Below are 19,791 nucleotides of genomic sequence, written 5' to 3'. Positions count from 1 at the left end.
CTGTGACTATATATACACTGAGGCATGGGGGATTTGACCTTTCCTGTGACTATATATACACTGAGGGATGGGGGATTTGACCTTTCCTGTGACTATATATACACTGAGACCTGGGAGATTGGGCCAGTCCTGTGACTATATATACACTGAGGCATGGAGGATTGGGCCAGTCCTGTGACTATATATACACTGAGGCATGGAGGATTGGGCCAGTCCTGTGACTATATATACACTGAGGCATGGAGGATTGGGCCAGTCCTGTGACTATATATACACTGAGACCTGGGAGATTGGGCCTGTCCTGTGATTATAAACCCTGCCACACCCATAATAACCAACCCTCCCCTCCCCAGCCATCAGCAGCAACTGAATCATGATGACATCACCTCCCCCACCCTGCCGTCCCTTTATGGCATCACAATGACAGCCTTAATCAATCTCAGCTGATTATATTGCATGATTCAAATCAAGTGGTCCTGGAGTTTCTGAACGATGAACGATTTCTTACGGCAAGGAGAATTTGCAGCCGATTATTTTGTTTTTGGCAGTTTTGTGACATTTTGGCAAAGGGCTGCCACCTGTCATTGCCATGTCAAATACTGAAGCAGTTAAAATCGGTCTGAGAACCAGTTGTGGCAAATACCTGACAGCAGAACAAATTGGAAATGTCGTATCACTAATAACCACAGCACTTGGTCCAAAACAGGTAACTACGCAACAGAAAGCTATGACTCAGGATTTCAATGCTACCTGCCCCCCCCCCCCCCCCCATGGGACTCCCCCTCGGGCTTGCCCGGGCACTGCCCCCCTGCACAATTTGGCATTGCCAGGTTGGAATGGTCAGGCTGGCACAGTGCCAACCTAGCAGTGCCCACCTGGTAGTGCCAACCTGTGCTGGGAGCATGTCCCTCGCACCCTGCCCAGGGGCAATACTTACTTCTGCATTCCCAATGGGATCCCCAATGTGACATGACGTCGGTGAGGTATGAATATTTAGTGAGGGGGGGATCATGTGGCAGGGGGGCTGTTCATAATATTTAAATTAATTCAAATCTATTTAAATGAGGTTCCCGTCCTTTGTGTGTTAACTTCATGATGTCACCGGCGAGGGGTGGGGGAAATCGAGAAATTTGATCTCTCCGGACAGAATCGCGTTTTCCAATTCTCTCGGGATTTTGTGAACGTATTGCCAATCTCAAACAGGGCTAATGCCGGCTGAAAATCATCCCCGTAGAGTTTTACAGCACAAAAAGAGGCCATTCAGCCCATCGTGTCTGTGTCATCAAGCACCTACCTATTCTTTTTTTTTAAATATTTTTATTCTCCTTTATCACAAATTTTCTCCCGAATTTACACCCACCAACAACAAACAATAACCAACAACAAATATCTCAAACCCCATAACAATAACAACGATCCCATCCTCCCACCAACCCCCAAACATCAGCCCGCATGTTTACATAAACAAATGACAAAAAGGAATCAGGGATTACCCATAGTCACCCTTAATACACACAGCCCCCCTTCCCCCCCCCCCACCCACCCACCCATCCTCCCCCAACTAATGTTCAATGTTATCCAGTTCTTGAAATTGCACAATAAATAGTGCCCATGACTTGCAGAACCCCTCCGAACTTCCCCTCAATTCGAACTTAATCTTCTCAAGGGTCAAGTATTCCAACAGGTCCCCCCTGCCACGCCAGGGCACAGGGTAGAGAGGCTGCTCTCCATCAGCAGGATCCGCCTTCGGGTGATCAATGAGGCGAAGGCTACAATATCTGCCTCTGCACCCGTTACCAACCCCGGCTGGTCCGACACCCCGAATATGGCCTCCCGGGGACACGGGTCCAGTTTCACATGCACTACCTTGGAAATTACCCTAAACACCTCCTTCCAATACTCCCCGGGCTTTGGACAGGACCAAAACATATGAACGTGATTAGTGCGCGCCCCCCCCCCCCCCCCCACCCCCCCCCCCCCCCCCCCCAACGTTCACACGCATCTTCTACCCCTTCAAAGAATCGGCTCATCCTCGCCCTCGTGAGGTGTGCCCTGTACACCACCTTCAGCTGTATCAGCCCCAACCTCGCACATGAGGTGGAGGCATTTACTCTCCGGAGCACCTCCCACCAGACCCCCTCCTCTATAACCTCTCCCAATTCTTCCTCCCACTTTGCTTTGATCCCTTCCAGTGGTGCCTTATCCTCTTCCAAAATAGCTCCATACACCGCCGACACTTCCCCCTTCTCCAGTCCCCTTGCCGTCAGCACCTCCTCCAGCAACGTGGAAGCTGGTTCCTCCGGGAAGCTCTGTATCTCTTTCCTGGCAAAGTCCCGAACCTGCATATATCTAAACACTTCTCCCTGCTCCAGCCCATACTTCGCTTCCAGCTCCCTCAATCCTGCAAATAAACCCCAAAGAAACAAATCTTTTAGGGTCTTAATCCCCTTCTCTTCCCATTTGCGAAAGCTTCCGTCCCACCTCCCTGGCTCAAATCTGTGGTTCTCCGGGTTGGCATTTCCCTCGACCCTGCCCCCAACCCGAAGTGTTGGCGAAACTGCCTCCAAATTTTCACTGAAGCTATTATTACCGGACTCCCTGAGTATTTCCCCGGAGCTATCGGGAGCGGCGCTGTTGTTAATGCTTTCAGCCCCGACCCCCTGCACAAACTCTCCACCATTCTGACCCACTGGGAATCAACCCCTCTGACCCAGCCCCGCACCATCTCCACATTCGCCGCCCAGTAGTAGTACATCAGGTTCGGGAGACCCAAACCCCCTGCCTGCCGTCCTCTCTGTAGCAGCACCTTCCTCACTCTGGCCACCTTCCCTCCCCATATGTATGAGTTCATCCTTCCCTCAATCTCCCTGAAAAAAGACTTTGGCAGGAAAATCGGTAGGCATTGAAAAATAAACAGAAATCGCAGCAACACATTCATTTTAACCGCCTGTACCCAACCTGCCAGTGACAGAGAGAGACCATCCCACCTTGCCAGGTCAGCTTTCACTCTCCCCACCAAACTAGTGATGTTGTATCTGCAAAGCCTTCCCCACTCCCGGGCAACCTGCACCCCCAAATACCTAAAGTGAGTCCCTACCCTACGGAGTGGTAGCCCCCCCCCCATCCCTGCCCCCACCCCGGCCCCCACCCCCGGCCGAGACACCACAAAATACTCACTCTTGTCCAAATTCAGCTTGTACCCCGAGAAAGACCCAAATACCCGCAGCAACTCCAATATTCCTCCTATTGACGCACTCGGTTCCGACACATACAGCAGCAAGTCGTCGGCATACACATAGGACATCCCTGCCTCGTCCCACGGTGGAGAAAAGTATCTCAAACAAATATTGTTCGTGCGGACACTCGCCTTCGGCTCCTTATATAATAGCTTTACCCAGTTCACAAATCTTGGTCCAATCCCAAACCGCTCCAGCACTGCCATCAGGTACCCCCATTCCACCCGATCAAACGCCTTCTCGGCATCCAATGCCACCTCTGTTTCCTTCCCTTCCGCCGGTGCCATAACGACGTTCAAAATCTCCTAATATTCGAAAACAGCTGCCTCCCTTTCACGAACCCTGTCTGATCCTCACCTATCATCTTCGGGAGGCACCCCTCCAGCCTACCCGCCAGTACCTTCGCCAATACCTTTGTGTCCACATTAAGAAGTGAAATGGGCCTATACGACCACACTCCGTTGGATCATTATCCTTTTTAAGCAACAGTGAAATCGATGCCTGCCCCAAGGTTTGCGGCAGCACTCCCTTCCCTATCGCCTCTTCAAACATCCCCACCATCAGGGGTGCCAACCTATCCTTAAATTTTTAATAATATTCCACCGGAAACCCATCCGGCCCTGCCACCTTCCCCCACTGCATCCTCCCAATCGTGTCTTTTATCTCCTGCTCCAGTATTGGTCCTTCTATCGTAGCCTTGTCTCCCTCCCCTAACCTCAGGTACTCCCATCTAGAAATTCCAGCATCTCATGGTCTCCCCCGGGTGGCTCTGACCTGTACAACCTCTCGTAGAATTCCTCAAAAACCTTGTTAATCAGCTCCGGAGCCACCACCAACTTCCCTGTCCTATCCCTTACCTGAAGAATTTCCCTTGCTGCTGCCTCCCACTGGAGCTGACCTGCTAACATACGCCTCGCCTTGTCTCCATGCTCATAAACTGCACCCCTCGCTCGTCTCAGTTGGCGCACCGCCTTCCTGGTGGATAGTCGGTCGAAGCTCGCCTGTAGTTCCTTCCTCATTCCCAGCATCACTGGGTCCCCATCCTCTGCATAACTCCTATCTGCCTCCAACATCTCATCCATTAGCCTCTGCCGCTCCAACCTCTCCTCTTTGTCCACCCTGGCCTTAAGCAAAATTACCTCACCCCTCACTACCGCCTTTAGAGGCTCCCAGACAACTGCCATTGACACCTCACCCGTACAGTTGAATCTTACATATTCCTTAATTACCTTTTCAATTTTTTCACAGAATACTTGGTTCTCCAAAAGCCCCACATCCAATTTCCACCCCGGCCTCTGCACTACCCCCTTCTCCAGCACCATATCCACCCAATGTGGCGCGTGATCTGACACAGCAATTGCAGAGTATTCCGACCCCGTGACTCCAGCCAGCAAAGCCTTTCCCACCACAAAAAAGTCAATCCGCGAGTATACCCTATGGACTGCTGAGAAAAACAAGTATTCCCGTTCCCCTGGGTGCAGGAACCTCCAAGGGTCCACCCCTCCCATTTTCACCATTAGCCCAGCTAGCGCCTTTGCCCCCCCGATGGGACCAGCAAGCGCGGCCGTGATCTGTCCAACCTTGGCTCCGGCACTCCCCCCCCCCCCCCCCCCCCCCCCCCCCCCCCCGCCACAATCAGCTTGTGTGTGTCCAAGTCAGGAATGGCTCCAAACACCTTCCTCATCAATCCCACATCGTCCCAGTTGGGACCGTATACACTTAACAGCGTCACTAATCCCCCGTCCAGCGCCCCGGCCACAATCACATATCTACCCCCCCTGATTTGCCACCACCTTCTCCATCTAGAAGCGTACCCTTTTGCTGACCAACACCGCTATCCCTCGAGCCCTTCCATAAAATCCAAAGTGAAACACCTGACTAACCCAGCCCTTTTGAAGTCTCACCTGGTCCTTCACCCTCAAGTGAGTCTCCTGCAGCATTGCCACATCGGTTTTCAGACTTTTAAGATGTGCGAGCACCCCTGACCTCTTGACCGGACTGCCTAGCCCTCTCACGTTCCACGTGACTATCCTTACTGGGGGTCTCTCACCCCCCCCCCCCCCACCTTTCTTATCCACCATCAACATACCACCAGGCCCTGCCCCATAAGCCTGACCCGCCCCTGTCCATTGTTTTTCAAAAAATAATTTTTATTGAAAAATTTTGAATATACAACAACATCTGACCATAATAAAATACCAACAATAACAATAATGATAGCAATCATAAACATTCGCCCCTCCTCAATGAACAACACAACTTATTAACAACTTAAATTAACACAATGTTAAGTTACATAACTGTAGAGAAAAAAAATAGAAACTACAATAAGGACCACCCCCCCCCCCCCCCCTTCCCCCCCCCCCCCCCCCCCCCCCCCCCCCCCAGGTTGCTGCTGCTATTGACCAATATACCTGTCTTTGAGCCAGGAAGTCCAGAAAAGGCTGCCACCTTTTATAGAACCCTTGTATTGATCCTCTCAGGGCAAATTTGGCCTTCTCCAATTTTATAAATCCCGCCATGTCACTGATCCAGGTCTCCACACTTGGGGGTCTCGCATCCTTCCATTGCAGCAAGATCCTCCGCCGGGCTACTAGGGACGCAAAGGCCAGGACACCGGCCTCTTTCGCCTCCTGCACTCCCGGCTCCACCGCAACTCCGAAAATCGCGAGTCCCCATCCTGGTTTGACCCTGGATCCAACCACCCTCGACACCGTCCCCTCCACCCCCTTCCAGAATTCTTCCAGTGCCGGGCATGCCCAGAACATATGGGCATGATTTGCTGGACTCCCCGAACACCTGGTACACCTGTCCTCACCCCCAAAGAACCTACTCATCCTAGTCCCGGACATGTGGGCCCGGTGCCGCACCTTAAATTGGATGAGACTAAGCTTCGCACCTGAAGAGAAAGAGTTGATTCTCTCCAAGGCAACCGCCCAAGTCCCGTCCTCTATCTGCTCCCCAAGTTCCCCCTCCCATTTAGCCTTCAGCTCCTCCACTGACGATTCCTCCACCTCCTGCATTACCTTATAAATGTCAGACACCTTCCCCTCTCCAACCCACACCCCCAAAAGCACTCTGTCCATCGCCCCCCGCGAGGGCAGCAAAGGGAACTCCTCTACCTGTCGTCTAGCAAACGCCTTTACCTGCAAGTATCTGAATATGTTCCCTTGGGGAAGGCCAAATTTATCTTCCAGTTCCCCCAGGCCCGCAAATCTCCCGCCAATAAACAGGTCCCTCAATTTACTGATACCCACCCTTTGCCACCCCCTAAATCCCCCATCATTGTTCCCCGGGATGAACCGATGATTTCCACCCAATGGAGCCTCCATCGAACCCCCTGTTTCCCCCCGATGCCGTCTCCACTGTCCCCAGATTCTTAGGGTCGCCGCCACCGCCGGGCTCGTGGTATACCTCTTAGGAGAGAGCGGCAACAGCGCCGTTGCCAAGGCACCCAGGCTCGTACCTCTACATGACGCCGTCTCCATTCTATTCCACGCTGCCCCCCCCCCCCCCCTCCATCACCCATTTACACACCATTGACACATTGACCGCCCAATAGTACCCCAAAAGGTTGGGCAGCGCCAGCCCGCCTCTATCCCTCCCTCGCTCCAGGAAAACCCACTTCACTCTCGGAGTCCCATGTGCCCACACAAAGCTCAAAATACTGCTAGTCACTCTCCTAAAGAAGGCCCTGGGGATGAAGATGGACAGGCACCGAAAGAGGAACAAGAACCTCGGAAGCACCGTCATTTTGACGGACTGCACCCTCCCCGCCAACGACAAATGGCAGCATGTCTCACCTCTTGAACTCCTCCTCCATCTGATCCACAAGCCTGGTGAAATGATGCTTGTGAAGAGTCCCCCAGTCCCTGGCCACCTGCACCCCCAGGTACCTAAAACTCTCCCCTGCCCGCCTAAGCGGGAGCCTACCAATTCCTTCCTCCTGGTCTCCAGGGTGCACCACAAACACCTCACTCTTGCCTAAATTTAGTTTATAGCCTGAAAAGGTCCCAAACTCAGCTAGCTGATCCATCACCCCCGGCATCCCTCCCACCGGGTCCGCCACATACAGTAACAGGTCATCGGCATACAACGACACCCTATGTTCCTCCCCCCCTCGCACCAAACCTCTCCACCTCCCTCCCTGAACCCCTCAATGCCATCGCCAGCGGCTCGATTGCCAATGCAAACAACAAGGGGGACAGGGGGCAACCCTGCCTGGTCCCTCGGTAAAGTTAGAAGTACTCCGACCTCCTCCCATTCGTGGCCACACACGCCATCGGGGCCTCATATAGCAGCCTCACCCACCTAATAAACCCTTCACCAAATCCAAACCTCCTCAACACCTCCCATAAGTACCCCCACCCCACTCTATCGAAGGCCTTCTCCGCATCCAGCGCCACCACTATCTCAGCCTCCCCCTCAATCGCCGGCATCATGATGACATTCAACAATCTCCACACATCGTGTTCAGCTGCCTTCCCTTCACAAACCCTGTCTGGTCCTCGTGTACAACCCCTGGCACACAGTCCTCTATCCTGGTGGCCAGGATCTTTGCCAGCACCTTGGCATCCACATTAAGGAGAGAGAAGGGCCTGTATGAACCACACTGCTGGGGGTCCTTGTCCCTCTTTAGGATTAACGAAATCAGCGCCCGCGACATCGTCGGGGGCAAAGTCCCCCCTTCCCACGCTTCATTAAGTGTCCGCACCAGCAAGGGACCTACTAGGTCCACAAACTTTTTATAAAATTCCACCGGGAACCCATCCGGCCCCGGCGCCTTCCCTGACTGCATCTGCCCGATCCCCTTAACTAGCTCCTCCAGCTCAATCGGCGCCCCCAACCCCTCCACCTGCTCCTCCTGCACCTTCGGGAAAGAAAGCCCGTCGAGGAACCTCTCCATTCTCCTCCTCTCCACCGTTGGCTCCGACCGGTACAGTTCCCCGTAAAAGTCCTTGAAGACCTCATTCACCTCTACCTCCTTCCGCACCACATTCCCACTCTTATCTCTCACTCCAGCAATTTCCTTAGCCGCATCCCGCTTGCGGAGCTGATGAGCCAGCATCCTACTCGCCTTTTCACCATGTTCGTACACTGCCCCTTGTGCCTTCCTCCACTGTGCCTCAGCCTTTCTAGTGGTCAGCAAATCAAATTTAGCCTGTAGGCTGCGCCTCTCCCCCAACAGTCCCTCCTCTGGTGCCTCTGCGTAACCTCCTGTCTACCTCCAGCATCTTTCCCACCAGTCTATCCCTCTCACTCCTCTCGCTCCTCTCCCTGTGTGCCCGGATGGATATCAGCTCCCCACGAATCACTGCCTTCAGGGCTTCCCAGACCATCCCCACCTGGACCTCCCCGTATCATTCACCTCGAGGTACCCCTCAATACTTTCCCGGACCCTCCTACATACCTCCTCCTCCGCCAACAACCCCACATCCAACCGCCACAACGGGCGCTGGTCCCGCACCTCCCCCATCTCCAACTCTATCCAATGCGGAGCGTGGTCGGAGATTGTAATGGCCGAATATTCGGCCTCCTCCACTCTCGGAATCAGTCCCCTACTCACCACGAAGAAGTCTATCCGAGAATAGACCCTATGTACGTGGGAGAAGAAAGAGTACTCCTGTGCCCTCGGCCTCACAAACCTCCATGGATCCACTCCTCTCATCTGGTCCATAAACCCTCTCAGTACCTTGGCCGCCGCCCGCCTCCTACCCGTCCTGGAGCTGGACCGATCCAGTGAAGGGTCCAACACCGTATTGAAGTCCCCCCCCCCATGATCAGACCTCCCGCCTCTAGATCCGGGACCCGTCCCAGCATACGCCTCATAAAGCCCGCATCGTCCCAATTTGGGGCATACACACTAGCAAGTAGCACCTTCTCTCCTTGTAGCCTGCCCCTAACCATAACATACCTACCCCTCTTATCCGCCACCACCTCCGATGCCTCAAACGACACATTTTTCCCCACCAGAATCGCCACTCCCCGGTTCTTCACATCCAACCCAGAGTGGAAAAGCTGCCCCACCCACCCCTTCCTCAGACGGATCTGGTACGCCACCTTCAGGTGGGTCTCCTGAAGCATTGCCACATCTGCCTTTAGCCCCTTCAGATGAGCAAGCACCCTCGACCGCTTCACCGGCCCATTCAATCCTCTCGCATTCCAGGTGACCAACCGGATCAGAGGGCGTCCCGCCCCCCTCCACCGTCGACTAGCCATAGCCCGTCGACTGCCCGCCCCAGGCCAGCACCCCCCGCCCGACCCAGTCCCCACAGCGACAACACCTCACCTCTGTCCCCCCAGCCCCCACCAGCTCCTTCCTGACCCTGCCAGCAGCAACCCGGTATTCCCCTTTCCCCCCCCTCCCTCCCCCCCAGGCTAGGAACCTTCCTAGCCGTGAACCGTCCTCCATTGTACTTCCGTGGGTCAGCTAACTTCTGCTGACCCCGGAAACTCCCGCCAATAACCCGACCCCTCGCAAAGTGGGATCATCCCCCATCCTATCCCTCCTCCAGGCACCGCTCCAGCGCGGGGAAGAGCCAGTTAAGGCCCCGCCCCACCCCATCACCGCCTCCACCCCCCAGCCCCGCAACGCGGGAAACCAGAGGAAAGCCCGCGCTTTCACACTGCCCCACCACACCCTTCTGACGCAGCTCCCAAATACCAGCCCCACTCCATACCCCCAACCCGACATAGAATACAAGAAACCCCCCCAACCCTCCCCGCAAGATACAAAACTCAAACAATGCCCCACAACAAAAAAACAGAACAACACCCCAATAAATAATCATATCAAAATTACAAAAGTACAGAAAAAACACAGCAACAGCAGAAACCAGCAATAAAGCATTACAACCGACCCCGCAACCCCCAACCCCTAGTTCGAGTCCAGTTTCTCTGTCTGCACGAAGGCCCACGCCTCCTCCGGGGAATCAAAATAATAATGCCGGTCCGAATAAGTTACCCACAGGCGTGCAGGCTGCAACATTCCAAACTTTATCTTCTTCTTGTAAAGCACCTCTTTCGTCCGATTAAACCCGGACCGCCGCTTAGCCACCTCCGCACTCCAATCCTGGTAGATCCGTACTACCCCATTCTCCCAGTTACTGCTCTTCACCTTCTTGGCCCAGCGCAGCACGCACTCCCGATCACTAAACCGGTGGAACCTCACCAGCACCGCACGCGGGGGTTCATTCTCCTTAGGCCTCCTGGTCAGTACCCTGTGGGCTCCCTCCAGCTCCAAGGGCAGATGGAAAGATCCTGCCCCCACTAGCGAGTTCAGCATTGTAGCCACGTAGGTTGTCATATCCGACCCCTCCAGCCCCTCCACAAGGCCCAAGATCCTCAGATTTTTCCGCCTCATGCGGTGACCAAGCTCCTCAAAGCGGTCTTGCCACTTCTTATGGAGTGCCTCGTGCCCCTCCACCTTACTCACGAGGACCACGGCCTCCTCCTCTCGTTCAGTGGCCTGCGTCTGCAACGCCTGGATGGCAGCACCCTGGGTCGTCTGAATCTCCGACAGCCTTCTGTTCGTTTCCTGCAGAGAGCTCAGTACCTCAGCCTTGAAGTCTGCAAAACAGCGCAGGAGAGCAGCTTGCTGCTCCTGTGCCCACAGCCTCCACTCCTCTGGTGCTCCGCCGGCCGCCATCTTGGATTCCTTCCCCCGTTTTTTTCTGGGGAGCTGCTGCCGTTTTTTCCCCCTTTCCACTCCAAGTTCAAGTCATGAAATGCAGAGAAAGTCGATCAGCACACCTTCTCCCACCGGGAGACGTTGAAAAAATTCAGTTTTGGGCTCTACAAAGAGCCGAAAAGTCCGTTTGAAATGGGAGCTCCCAAATGTGCAGCTTCCTACGTCATCGCCGCCACCGGAAATCCCCCCCGTCCATTGTTAACATCGAATCCCTTCCCCCCTCCCGAAAACCCCCCTAAATTTCCCCCTGAAACAACATCCCCCAGCATCCATCCCTTCCCCCCCTCTCGCTCGCCTCGTAGGCCCATTGACGCCTGATATCCAGGCTCCAATGTCCGCAGCCCTCCTCTCCTCTCACCTCTGTTCACTAGCTGACTTTAGCTAGGTAGTGTGGGTGGCTCGCCCCCCCCCCCCCTCCCCCCCCCCGCCAAGACATATCATCCCCTTCCACCCAGTCCCAGAGAAAAAAAACCAAACCCAACAATCCAACCCATACAGTTCACTAACATAACAATTAACCGTCGTAACACAGAGCACTTATCCACCCACCATTAACTTGAACTCTATAACAATGCAAGAGAAGTAGATTACAATACAAATCCGTAAAAAGAAAGTTATAACATTTATACATTTTCGGGCTGTTCAAACACAGTCCACAGTCTCTCTTCCAGTTCCACTCTTCATGTCTGTCTCAAGCCTTCTGCCTTCTCGAACGCCTCAGCCGCATCCTCAACCTCGCTGAGTACACCATTCCAAATCACACCCCCTTGTACAACGTCGCCTTCACTCGCCCAAACGCCGCTCGTCTTTTTGTCAACTGCACCGTCAAGTCCTGGTAGATCCGGACCGTAGTACCATCCCATAGTATCTCCCGATTCTGCTTTGCCCAGTTTAACACCTTCTCCTTCATGCTAAACTTATGAAAGCAGATAATTATTGCCCTTGGCGGCTCGTTCACTTTGGGCTTCGGCCTTAATGACCGATGGGCTCGGTCTAGCTCGTACTGGGAGGGGCTCCCAACCTCCCCCATCAGCTCCGCCAACTTCTTAGCGAAGTATTGTGTTGGCCTTGGGCCCTCTGTCCCTTCGGGCAAGCCCACAATTCTCAAATTGTGCCGCCTTGAGCGGTTTTCCAAGTCTTCCAGCTTTGCTTGGAGTCCTCTATTAATCTCCACAGCCCTCCGTAACTCATCTCCCATCGAGGTGACCTGGTCGCTATGTCGTGACATGACTTCCTCCACTTCTTGCCCTGCTCTCTCACCTCGGCCAATGCCTTTGCCACCGACACCTTCAACGGGGCAATTATCGGGGCGATTGCTTCCTCCACCAGTAACTTCAATGCGGCCGCTGTCTCCTTTTTCCAGGCCTCCATGTGCCTCGCAAACTGTTTTTCCAGCTCCCCCGCCATCACCTCGGTCATCTTCTCCACCATAAAGAGCCCCCCCTTTGCAGTTCGGGTTCCGCCATCCTGTCACCACTTTTATTCGTCTCTCCTTCAGCGGCGAACCCGCGTTTCCTCCTTTCTTCGACGCTGCTTTTCGCATCCTTTAGCGGCTTATTGTTTTTTACTTTTTTTCTCTTCTCCTCTCTCTCCCTCCACCCTTCTGTCCTTCATCAATCTGAATTATTCTTTTTGGGGGACGAAAACAAAAACTTCACCAAACTTCTTTAAATTTCTTTAAATCTTCCAACTTTCTTTCTTTCTCCTCTGTATTCATCCAGAGCTCCCCTGGGACCAGGTCCCAGCCTTCTTTCTTCCTCCTAGATGGGAGCCATCCGATGTGGGACACCCCACTTACATGGTGCCCTGGACTCGGGCCTGACTCCTCGGCCTCCTCGTAGCTCCGCCCCCGCTGCTTTGGCCCCGACGCCGCGCTGGGTCCAGCGCCTCAGCCCCCGCGGCCCGACACCCGAGCGGGGTTCTTCACCGGATTTTAAACCGGCCCCGTTGGCAGCCTGTGACGGCCCCAAAAGCCGACAATAGTTGGGGGATGCGTTGAAGCTCGGGGAAATCCCCGAAAACCAGCACCTACCTATTCTAATCCCATTTCCCAGCACTTGGTCCGTAGCCTTATCTGCTATTCCTCATCTAAATGCTTCTTAAATGCTGTGACAATTCCCGCCCCTACCACCCTTTCAGGCAGTGAGTTCCAGATTCCCACCACCCTCTGGCCGACGAGGTTTTTCCTTAAAACCGCTCTAAATCCCCTACCCATAACATAAAATCTATATCCCCGGGTTACTGACCCCTCAGGATCCCCTCATTGATTCGCATTGATTGAACAAGTGAGGGTTTTTCGCTAAAGAGGTGACCCAATTGGACTCGTTCAAATTCTGAAGGGGTTTATGTGGAATAAATGTGAGCACTTTGTGGGGAAAGACTAAGATGCATACACAGAAATAAGCCAGTCACTAATAACTCCAATTGCTTCAGTTGTGTTTTTTTTTTAAATTTAGATTACCCAATTATTTTTTCCAATTTAAGGGGTAATTTAGCGTGGCCAATCCACCTACTCTGCGCATTTTTGGGTTGTGGGGGCGAAACCCACACAGACACGGGGAGAATGTGCAAACTCCACACGGACAGTGACCCAGAGCCGGGATCGAACCTGGGACCTCAGCGCCGTGAGGCGGTTGTGCTAACCACTAGGCCACCGTGCTGCCCTTGCTTCAGTTGTGTTGGGGGAGATTGCATAGATTACATAGAATTTACAGTGCAGAAGGAGGCCATTCAGCCCATCGAGTCTGAACCGGCTCTTGGAAAGAGCACCCTACCCAAGGTCAACACCTCCACCCTATCCCCATAACCCAGTAACCCCACCCAACACTAAGGGCAATTTTGGACACTAAGGGCAATTTATCATGGCCAATCCACCTAACCTGCACATCTTTGGACTGTGGGAGGAAACCGGAGCACCCGGAGGAAACCCACGCACACACGGGGAGGATGTGCAGACGCCACACAGACAGTGACCCAAGCCGGAATCGAACCTGGGACCCTGGAGCTGTGAAGCGATTGTGCTATCCACAATGCTACCGTGCTGCCCCTACAGTCAGTGTTGCCATTTTGACAAGAAAAGCAATATCACCAAGTGATGCATTTTCGAAAATAACCATCACTGACTGGGCTGTTGATTGGGAACATGACCAAGCTCAACACCACTCACTCCCTTAGCCAAATAGTAATTGGCCACTTATTCTCCAGATTCCCATGATGGAGACTAACTATTTGAACAAGCATTGAGTAAGTACTTCTGCTGCCTGCATGGGAAACAGGGGGCAATTTTCCTATTGGTCACCAGGGATGGGGGGGGGGGGGGGGGGGGGGAGGGGGGGCAGTAATGTGTGACAAGAGTTAAGTGGGTTGTTGCTGATTGTTGTGCTTTTATTTGCAACAGTGGTCTCCAGAAATGAACTTTGTCTCTCACTGTTTCTTGTGCAGATCTGGGAAGTGAGATTCAAATCCAGTCAAGGATTTCAGGTCCGAGTGGAACTGATAGCATTTAACGGGTTGGCTTTGCAGACAAATGCAGATGGTTTAGTTAAATGTGCGCCTCCCAATGAATTCAGCTTGTTTCTCTTGGAATACCAGCCTAATGGATCCTGGATCTTCAAGTCCATCGTGCTTGGAACTTACCTTGAGAAGAATATTGATGGGGTTCGCTGCACACAGAAGGAGACGAACAGATCCCAGCAATGGATTCCTCATCTTGCCATTCATCCCCAAGTTGTACTATACCACCCTCAGTCGAAGACCTATGTACAGATGCACTGTAGTGAGGACAATGGCTTTGCTGAGGCCCCAGCTCCTTTCTCGGAGGAATGTATTTTCTTGATTCACTTTGACAATGGAAAGTATCACCTCCAAACAAGTGACTGTCGCTACTTGTCCGTTAAAAATCAACTGCTGAGCAAACGTTCGAAGCTGACGGCTTTCATTATGCACTTGAAGGCCGGCTACATGGCCACCTTTTCTGCTGGAAACCGAGGGGTCTTGTATCCTCACTCAAGAACTGGCCTGTTGTCCATTGGGATGCATCCATCAGATATGCAAGATATCTTCATCATCAAGAGGAGCAAGCCTTGGATCACACTGAAGACTAAGTCACAGAAATATGTGGCAATTAATTACGGTGAGGCAAACTAGCAGGTTCACCCCATGCACTGTGTGGTTGAGTTTTTTATTTGTTCTACCAATTGCCGAATAATGGTTTGTTGGAATATTTATCCATGAGCCAGTGAGTTAAAAGTTCAAGGTCCATCCCAGGCTAGGAGTGAACAATCTATAATGGCACTGCAGTACTTTATTGAGGGAATGCTACACTGCCAGAGAAGCTAAACATATTTACATCACAGAAACATGTCACATGGCCCAATTGGTTGATGCCACTGTTTATGCTATCCATGAGCTTCCTCCCACCTTATTTTATCCAAACTTATCCGCTGTTATTGATAAACCAAAATCAATTCTAGCAAATTTATGTGGCACACTTGGTAGGGCAGTAAGTACCATGGCCCTCTAGCTAACATTCCACCTGAAACAATTCCAGTTTCGCTTTTGGTGTGGGCTCCTACCCTGCACAAATGGCATGGGTATTTGCTGGTGCAACCAGTCGCTGCCTTTTCAGGTGCTTTTGGCTGATTAAGCAGTGAAGGTGTCAGGGGCGCAGGCCCCCATAAAACCATACTTCTTCATTCACCTAAGGAAGGAGCTGCGCTCTGAAAGCTAGTGTTTGAAAAAAACATGTTGGACTTTAACCTGGTGTTGTAAGACTTCTTACTGTGCTCACCCCAGACCAACACTGGCATCTCCACATCATGGTAAGCACAAAGCACTGGCATGGAAAGATAAGTGGTGCTGGGAGTCTCAAACAATTCACCAAGAATGAGGAAGTGGAACCTTGTGCACTATCTTCTGCTGCTCATTATATTGAAGGGGCAGCAGGGTGAGATCCTTAATTGGGCACTAATCTCCCACTTAAAGAGCTGAATTGGGCCACAGGCACATGACCCATTCAATGCCTCCCCCACTCCGCATGTAAATTTGTGGTGGGGCGAGAGTGGGTGGACTCGTGGCGTAGCACAGCAGCCTAATGTACAGCCCGCCCGCTTGTTTTCCTGCCCACGGTGGTCTGTAGGATCTAGCCCGAGGAACACGAAGAGACAGCTCACAGATTACAGAATAAAGTTGGACAAGTGGGTAGAGTGATGGCAGATAAAATGTAATGCAGACAAGTATATAGTTCTCCACACTGATAGACAGAATAGGCAAAATACATGCTCCATAAATGCTGCTGAAACAGAAGGTTGATTATGAAACAAATCCTGGAGTCTGAGTAAAGAAGTGTCAATAGTTGATAAGGTTGTCAACTCAGATCGGGTATATTCCTGGCGGGTTTATCATGTGACAAATCCGTCTTGTAAACATACCTTATTAAAAAAAATAGAATTATTGTTATTGTGTTTACCAACTTAACTTTTAACCTGCTAAATAAACCTGTTGAATAATCAGTAACTGTACAAATGAGAAACATACATTCACATAATGTCTTTCATGACCTGAGGATGTTCCAAGGCATTACCCAGCCAAAGAGGTACTACTGTAAGGCCCGCCTTCTCAACCTTGTCCCTCGCCTGAGATGTAGTCATCCTTGGGTTAAATCACCACCTGTCAGCTCTCCCCCTCAAAAGGGAAAGCAGCCTACGGTCATCTGGGCTACGGCAACATTATCTTTACACTTTATTGAAGAGTAGTTACTATTGGAAATAAAGCAGCCAATTTGCTCACAGCAATATCCCACAACCAGCAATATTATAATCTGTATTGTGATGTTCGTGGAGGGACAAGTATTGACCAGGTTACCGGGGAAAGCTCTCTCTGTCTTATTTAAATGTATTTTTTCATTCATTACTAGGATGTAGGTGTCGTTGGCTGGACCAACATTTATTGCCCAGCCCTAATTGTCCTCGAACTGAGTGGCTTGCTGAGCCATTTCAGATGGCAGCTAAGAGTCAACCACATTGCTGTGGGTATAGAGTCACATGTAGGCCAGACCAGGTAAGGATGGCAGATTTCCTTCCCTAAAGGGCATTAGGTGAACCAGATGGGTTTTTTTTTGTAAATGTTGTGTAGCCGAGTAGCCAATTCAGTTTTTCCAATTAAGGGGCAATTTAGTGCGGCCAATCCATCTTCCCTGCACATCTTTGGGTTGTGGGGGCGAAATCCACGCAGACACTGGGAGAATGTGCAAACTCCACACGGACAGCGACCCAGAGCCTGGATCGAACCTGGGACCTCGGCACCATGAGGCAGCAATACTAACCGTGCGGCCCCCAGATGTGTTTTTACGACTATCGACAATGGTTTCATGGTCACCAGTAGACTTTTAAGTCCAGAATTTTATTGAATTCAAATTTCACCATCTGCCGTGATGGGACTCGAACTCAGATCCCTCGAGCATTACCCTGGGTCTCTGGATTACGGGTCCAGTGACAATACCATTACGCCTTGAGGTCTTTTATTGATGGAATAGATAGGGCTTTGATTTGGCGTTCCTATCATTGTACAGTCATTCTGTTTTCCCGTCACATTCTGTGTTTTACCATTAGCAGATCAAACAATACAGTGATAAACAATCACAAGGTGATGATTACTCAACTCTCTGCTGTGTTTTGCTCTGCTTCCTAGGGGTGGAGGTTTATGCTCGTTTTGAGAATTGCACTCAGCTCTCACTGTTTCAGTATGAGGTCAACCTGAATTCTGACCGTGTGAGACTAAGAACAATCAATGGGCAGCTCCTGGCACAGGTAGGTCACACAGTATTATCACATAATATTATCACATGGTGAGGTCATGCAGAGTTCAAATGCAGTGAATCTTCCAGGCATTTACCCAACCCCAGCTACAAATAAGTGGGAGGAAAGGGTCAATAAAATTATTTTAAAAAGGAATTAGATAGTTGCTGGAAAAGGATAAATATTAAATGGATTAAATATTAAATGCAACACACAGAAGAGTAGGGTTAGCCAGTGTGCCTTGTGTGGGGGAAGCCACGAGTGCAGGCTCGATTGACGTGTCTTGTTTCTGCACTGTAACACACTCTGAATCTGACAAAGATAAATTTAATGTGAGATATTTGGGCCAACATCATTGCAAAACTTCAATCTGCCCTCATTTAAAATGAATGAAGTTTAGCAGGGGATGACCTTTTTTTGTCAAGCAACTTCCTGGTGTCCCTAAGATGTTTCTGTAAACAAAGGTACAGTAAACTAGGAACAAGATAATCATTATGTGCTATCTTGACCGAGGTTAAAGAAAGAAAAATACAATTGGAAAATGAGCGTTCAGCACATTTGAAAGAAATACCACATCAACTACTGCAATTCACAAAAGTTCCAGAATGTCAGAAAAAAACGGCTCAAAGTGCTTTGTAGTTAGATACAGATATGGGCAAAAACAAATAACAGCACCTTTCACAATCTCAGGATGTCACAAAGCACATTAAAGCCAATGCGATACTTTCGAAGTGTAGTCACTGCTGCAATGTAGGAATTGCGGCAGCCAATTTCAGAATCACAGAATACTACAGTGCAGAAGAACCCCTTCAGCCCATCGAGTCTGCACCGACGCATTCATGTGCTCACACAAAGCTCCCACATGTGGCAATGAAATAATGAGCAGGCAATCTGTTTCTAGCGATGTTGCTAGAGGGATAAATGTTGGCCTGGGCACTGCGGAGGACGCTCCTGGTTTTGTCCAATATAGCACCATGGGGGATATTGTCAATCCACCTGCGATGGCAGACGCGGCCTTAGTTGGACATCGCATTAGAAAGGTGGCACCTCTGGCAGTGAAACACTCTTCTCACTACTGCACCAAAATATAACGTGTTCAAAACTGTCCAGAATGGGACATGAATTTCTGACCTGCTGGCTCAGTGGTGTGCATACTATCCACTAGGCCAAGGGCTCAGTAGGAAGGGTTGCTGATAAAGCTTGCATAATCCACAATTTTATATAAACGTCACTTCAAATCACACTAAGGTGATTAATTTTCTATTAATCATATGCCAGTAATCCCCTTCACTGGCACTATCTGTACTGATGTACAGAGCCTAGGAGCTTTGCCTTCTGCTACTTTTGCTCATGATATTTACTTGGCAATCATGTGTGTTCAGCACTTGCACCAAATAATGTAAGGTGAGAGAGTCAGAGACGCTCAGTGAAACTATACCTGGTGAGGTACTCGAAAGAGGGAAGGGGGGGGGGGGGGGCGGGGAGGAAAGAATTAGAGAGAAGCAATAAATAAACGTGGGGTTTTCTGGGCTTCACATCCCCTGAACTTTCTTAATATTCCTGCTGAGAAGAGTATTGTAGTCTGAACTGAGATTGTTACAGCCCTTGGACTTCCACCAATAAATTCCAAGATTTTCTTTTTTTTTGGAATATGGTAAACACGAGTAAAACATTTTGGTTGAAACTTAAAAAGATATATTCTTCTCCTGAATGTGGAAATGGTGGTTGGGGGGGGGGGCAGCGGCATTATGGATACCACAAATTGACACACTTGCCTTGCGCAAAATTGACATACCAGAAACAAGCCTAAATGGTCTATGCTACTGTTTATTATCTGAGTGAACCTCCTCCAACTCTCCTCTTCACAAGACCCACACGTTTACTAATCGGTGGTGTGATGAATATAGCAATTGCAGATGTATTGTATCATGAATATTTGCTGCAGTAAGGGTTGAAAGCCTGGGTTAGAGTGTGTTTGACTGCTGTAGTCATGTTTTAAAAGAATCTTGATGTGAAAGGTTAGGAGCCAGGGGTGTAATTAAAGCATCGTAAAAGCTTTGGGCGAATGGAG

The 19,791-nt window shown here is 50.8% G+C and overlaps 1 protein-coding gene across 2 annotated transcripts in view; it reads left to right on the top strand.

Annotated features, from left to right (window-relative positions):
* The first annotated feature begins 466 nt into the window (after positions 1–466).
* The window catches only part of LOC119973493 (fascin-3-like), a 49,112-nt gene continuing 29,787 nt past the window's right edge, over positions 467–19,791 (top strand). For both annotated transcript variants that reach the window (XM_038811723.1, XM_038811724.1), the window contains exons 1-3: positions 467–706; positions 14,368–15,058; positions 17,614–17,732. In XM_038811723.1, coding sequence (XP_038667651.1) covers positions 590–706; positions 14,368–15,058; positions 17,614–17,732 — 927 coding nt within the window. In that variant the 5' untranslated portion in view covers positions 467–589. The remainder of the gene's footprint in view (positions 707–14,367; positions 15,059–17,613; positions 17,733–19,791) is intronic.

The sequence above is a fragment of the Scyliorhinus canicula genome, chromosome 11, assembly GCF_902713615.1.
Source record: "Scyliorhinus canicula chromosome 11, sScyCan1.1, whole genome shotgun sequence".
NCBI lineage: Eukaryota > Metazoa > Chordata > Chondrichthyes > Carcharhiniformes > Scyliorhinidae > Scyliorhinus > Scyliorhinus canicula.
The sequence above is the reverse complement of the archived record's forward strand: the minus strand, read 5'-3'. Positions and strand labels throughout refer to the sequence as shown.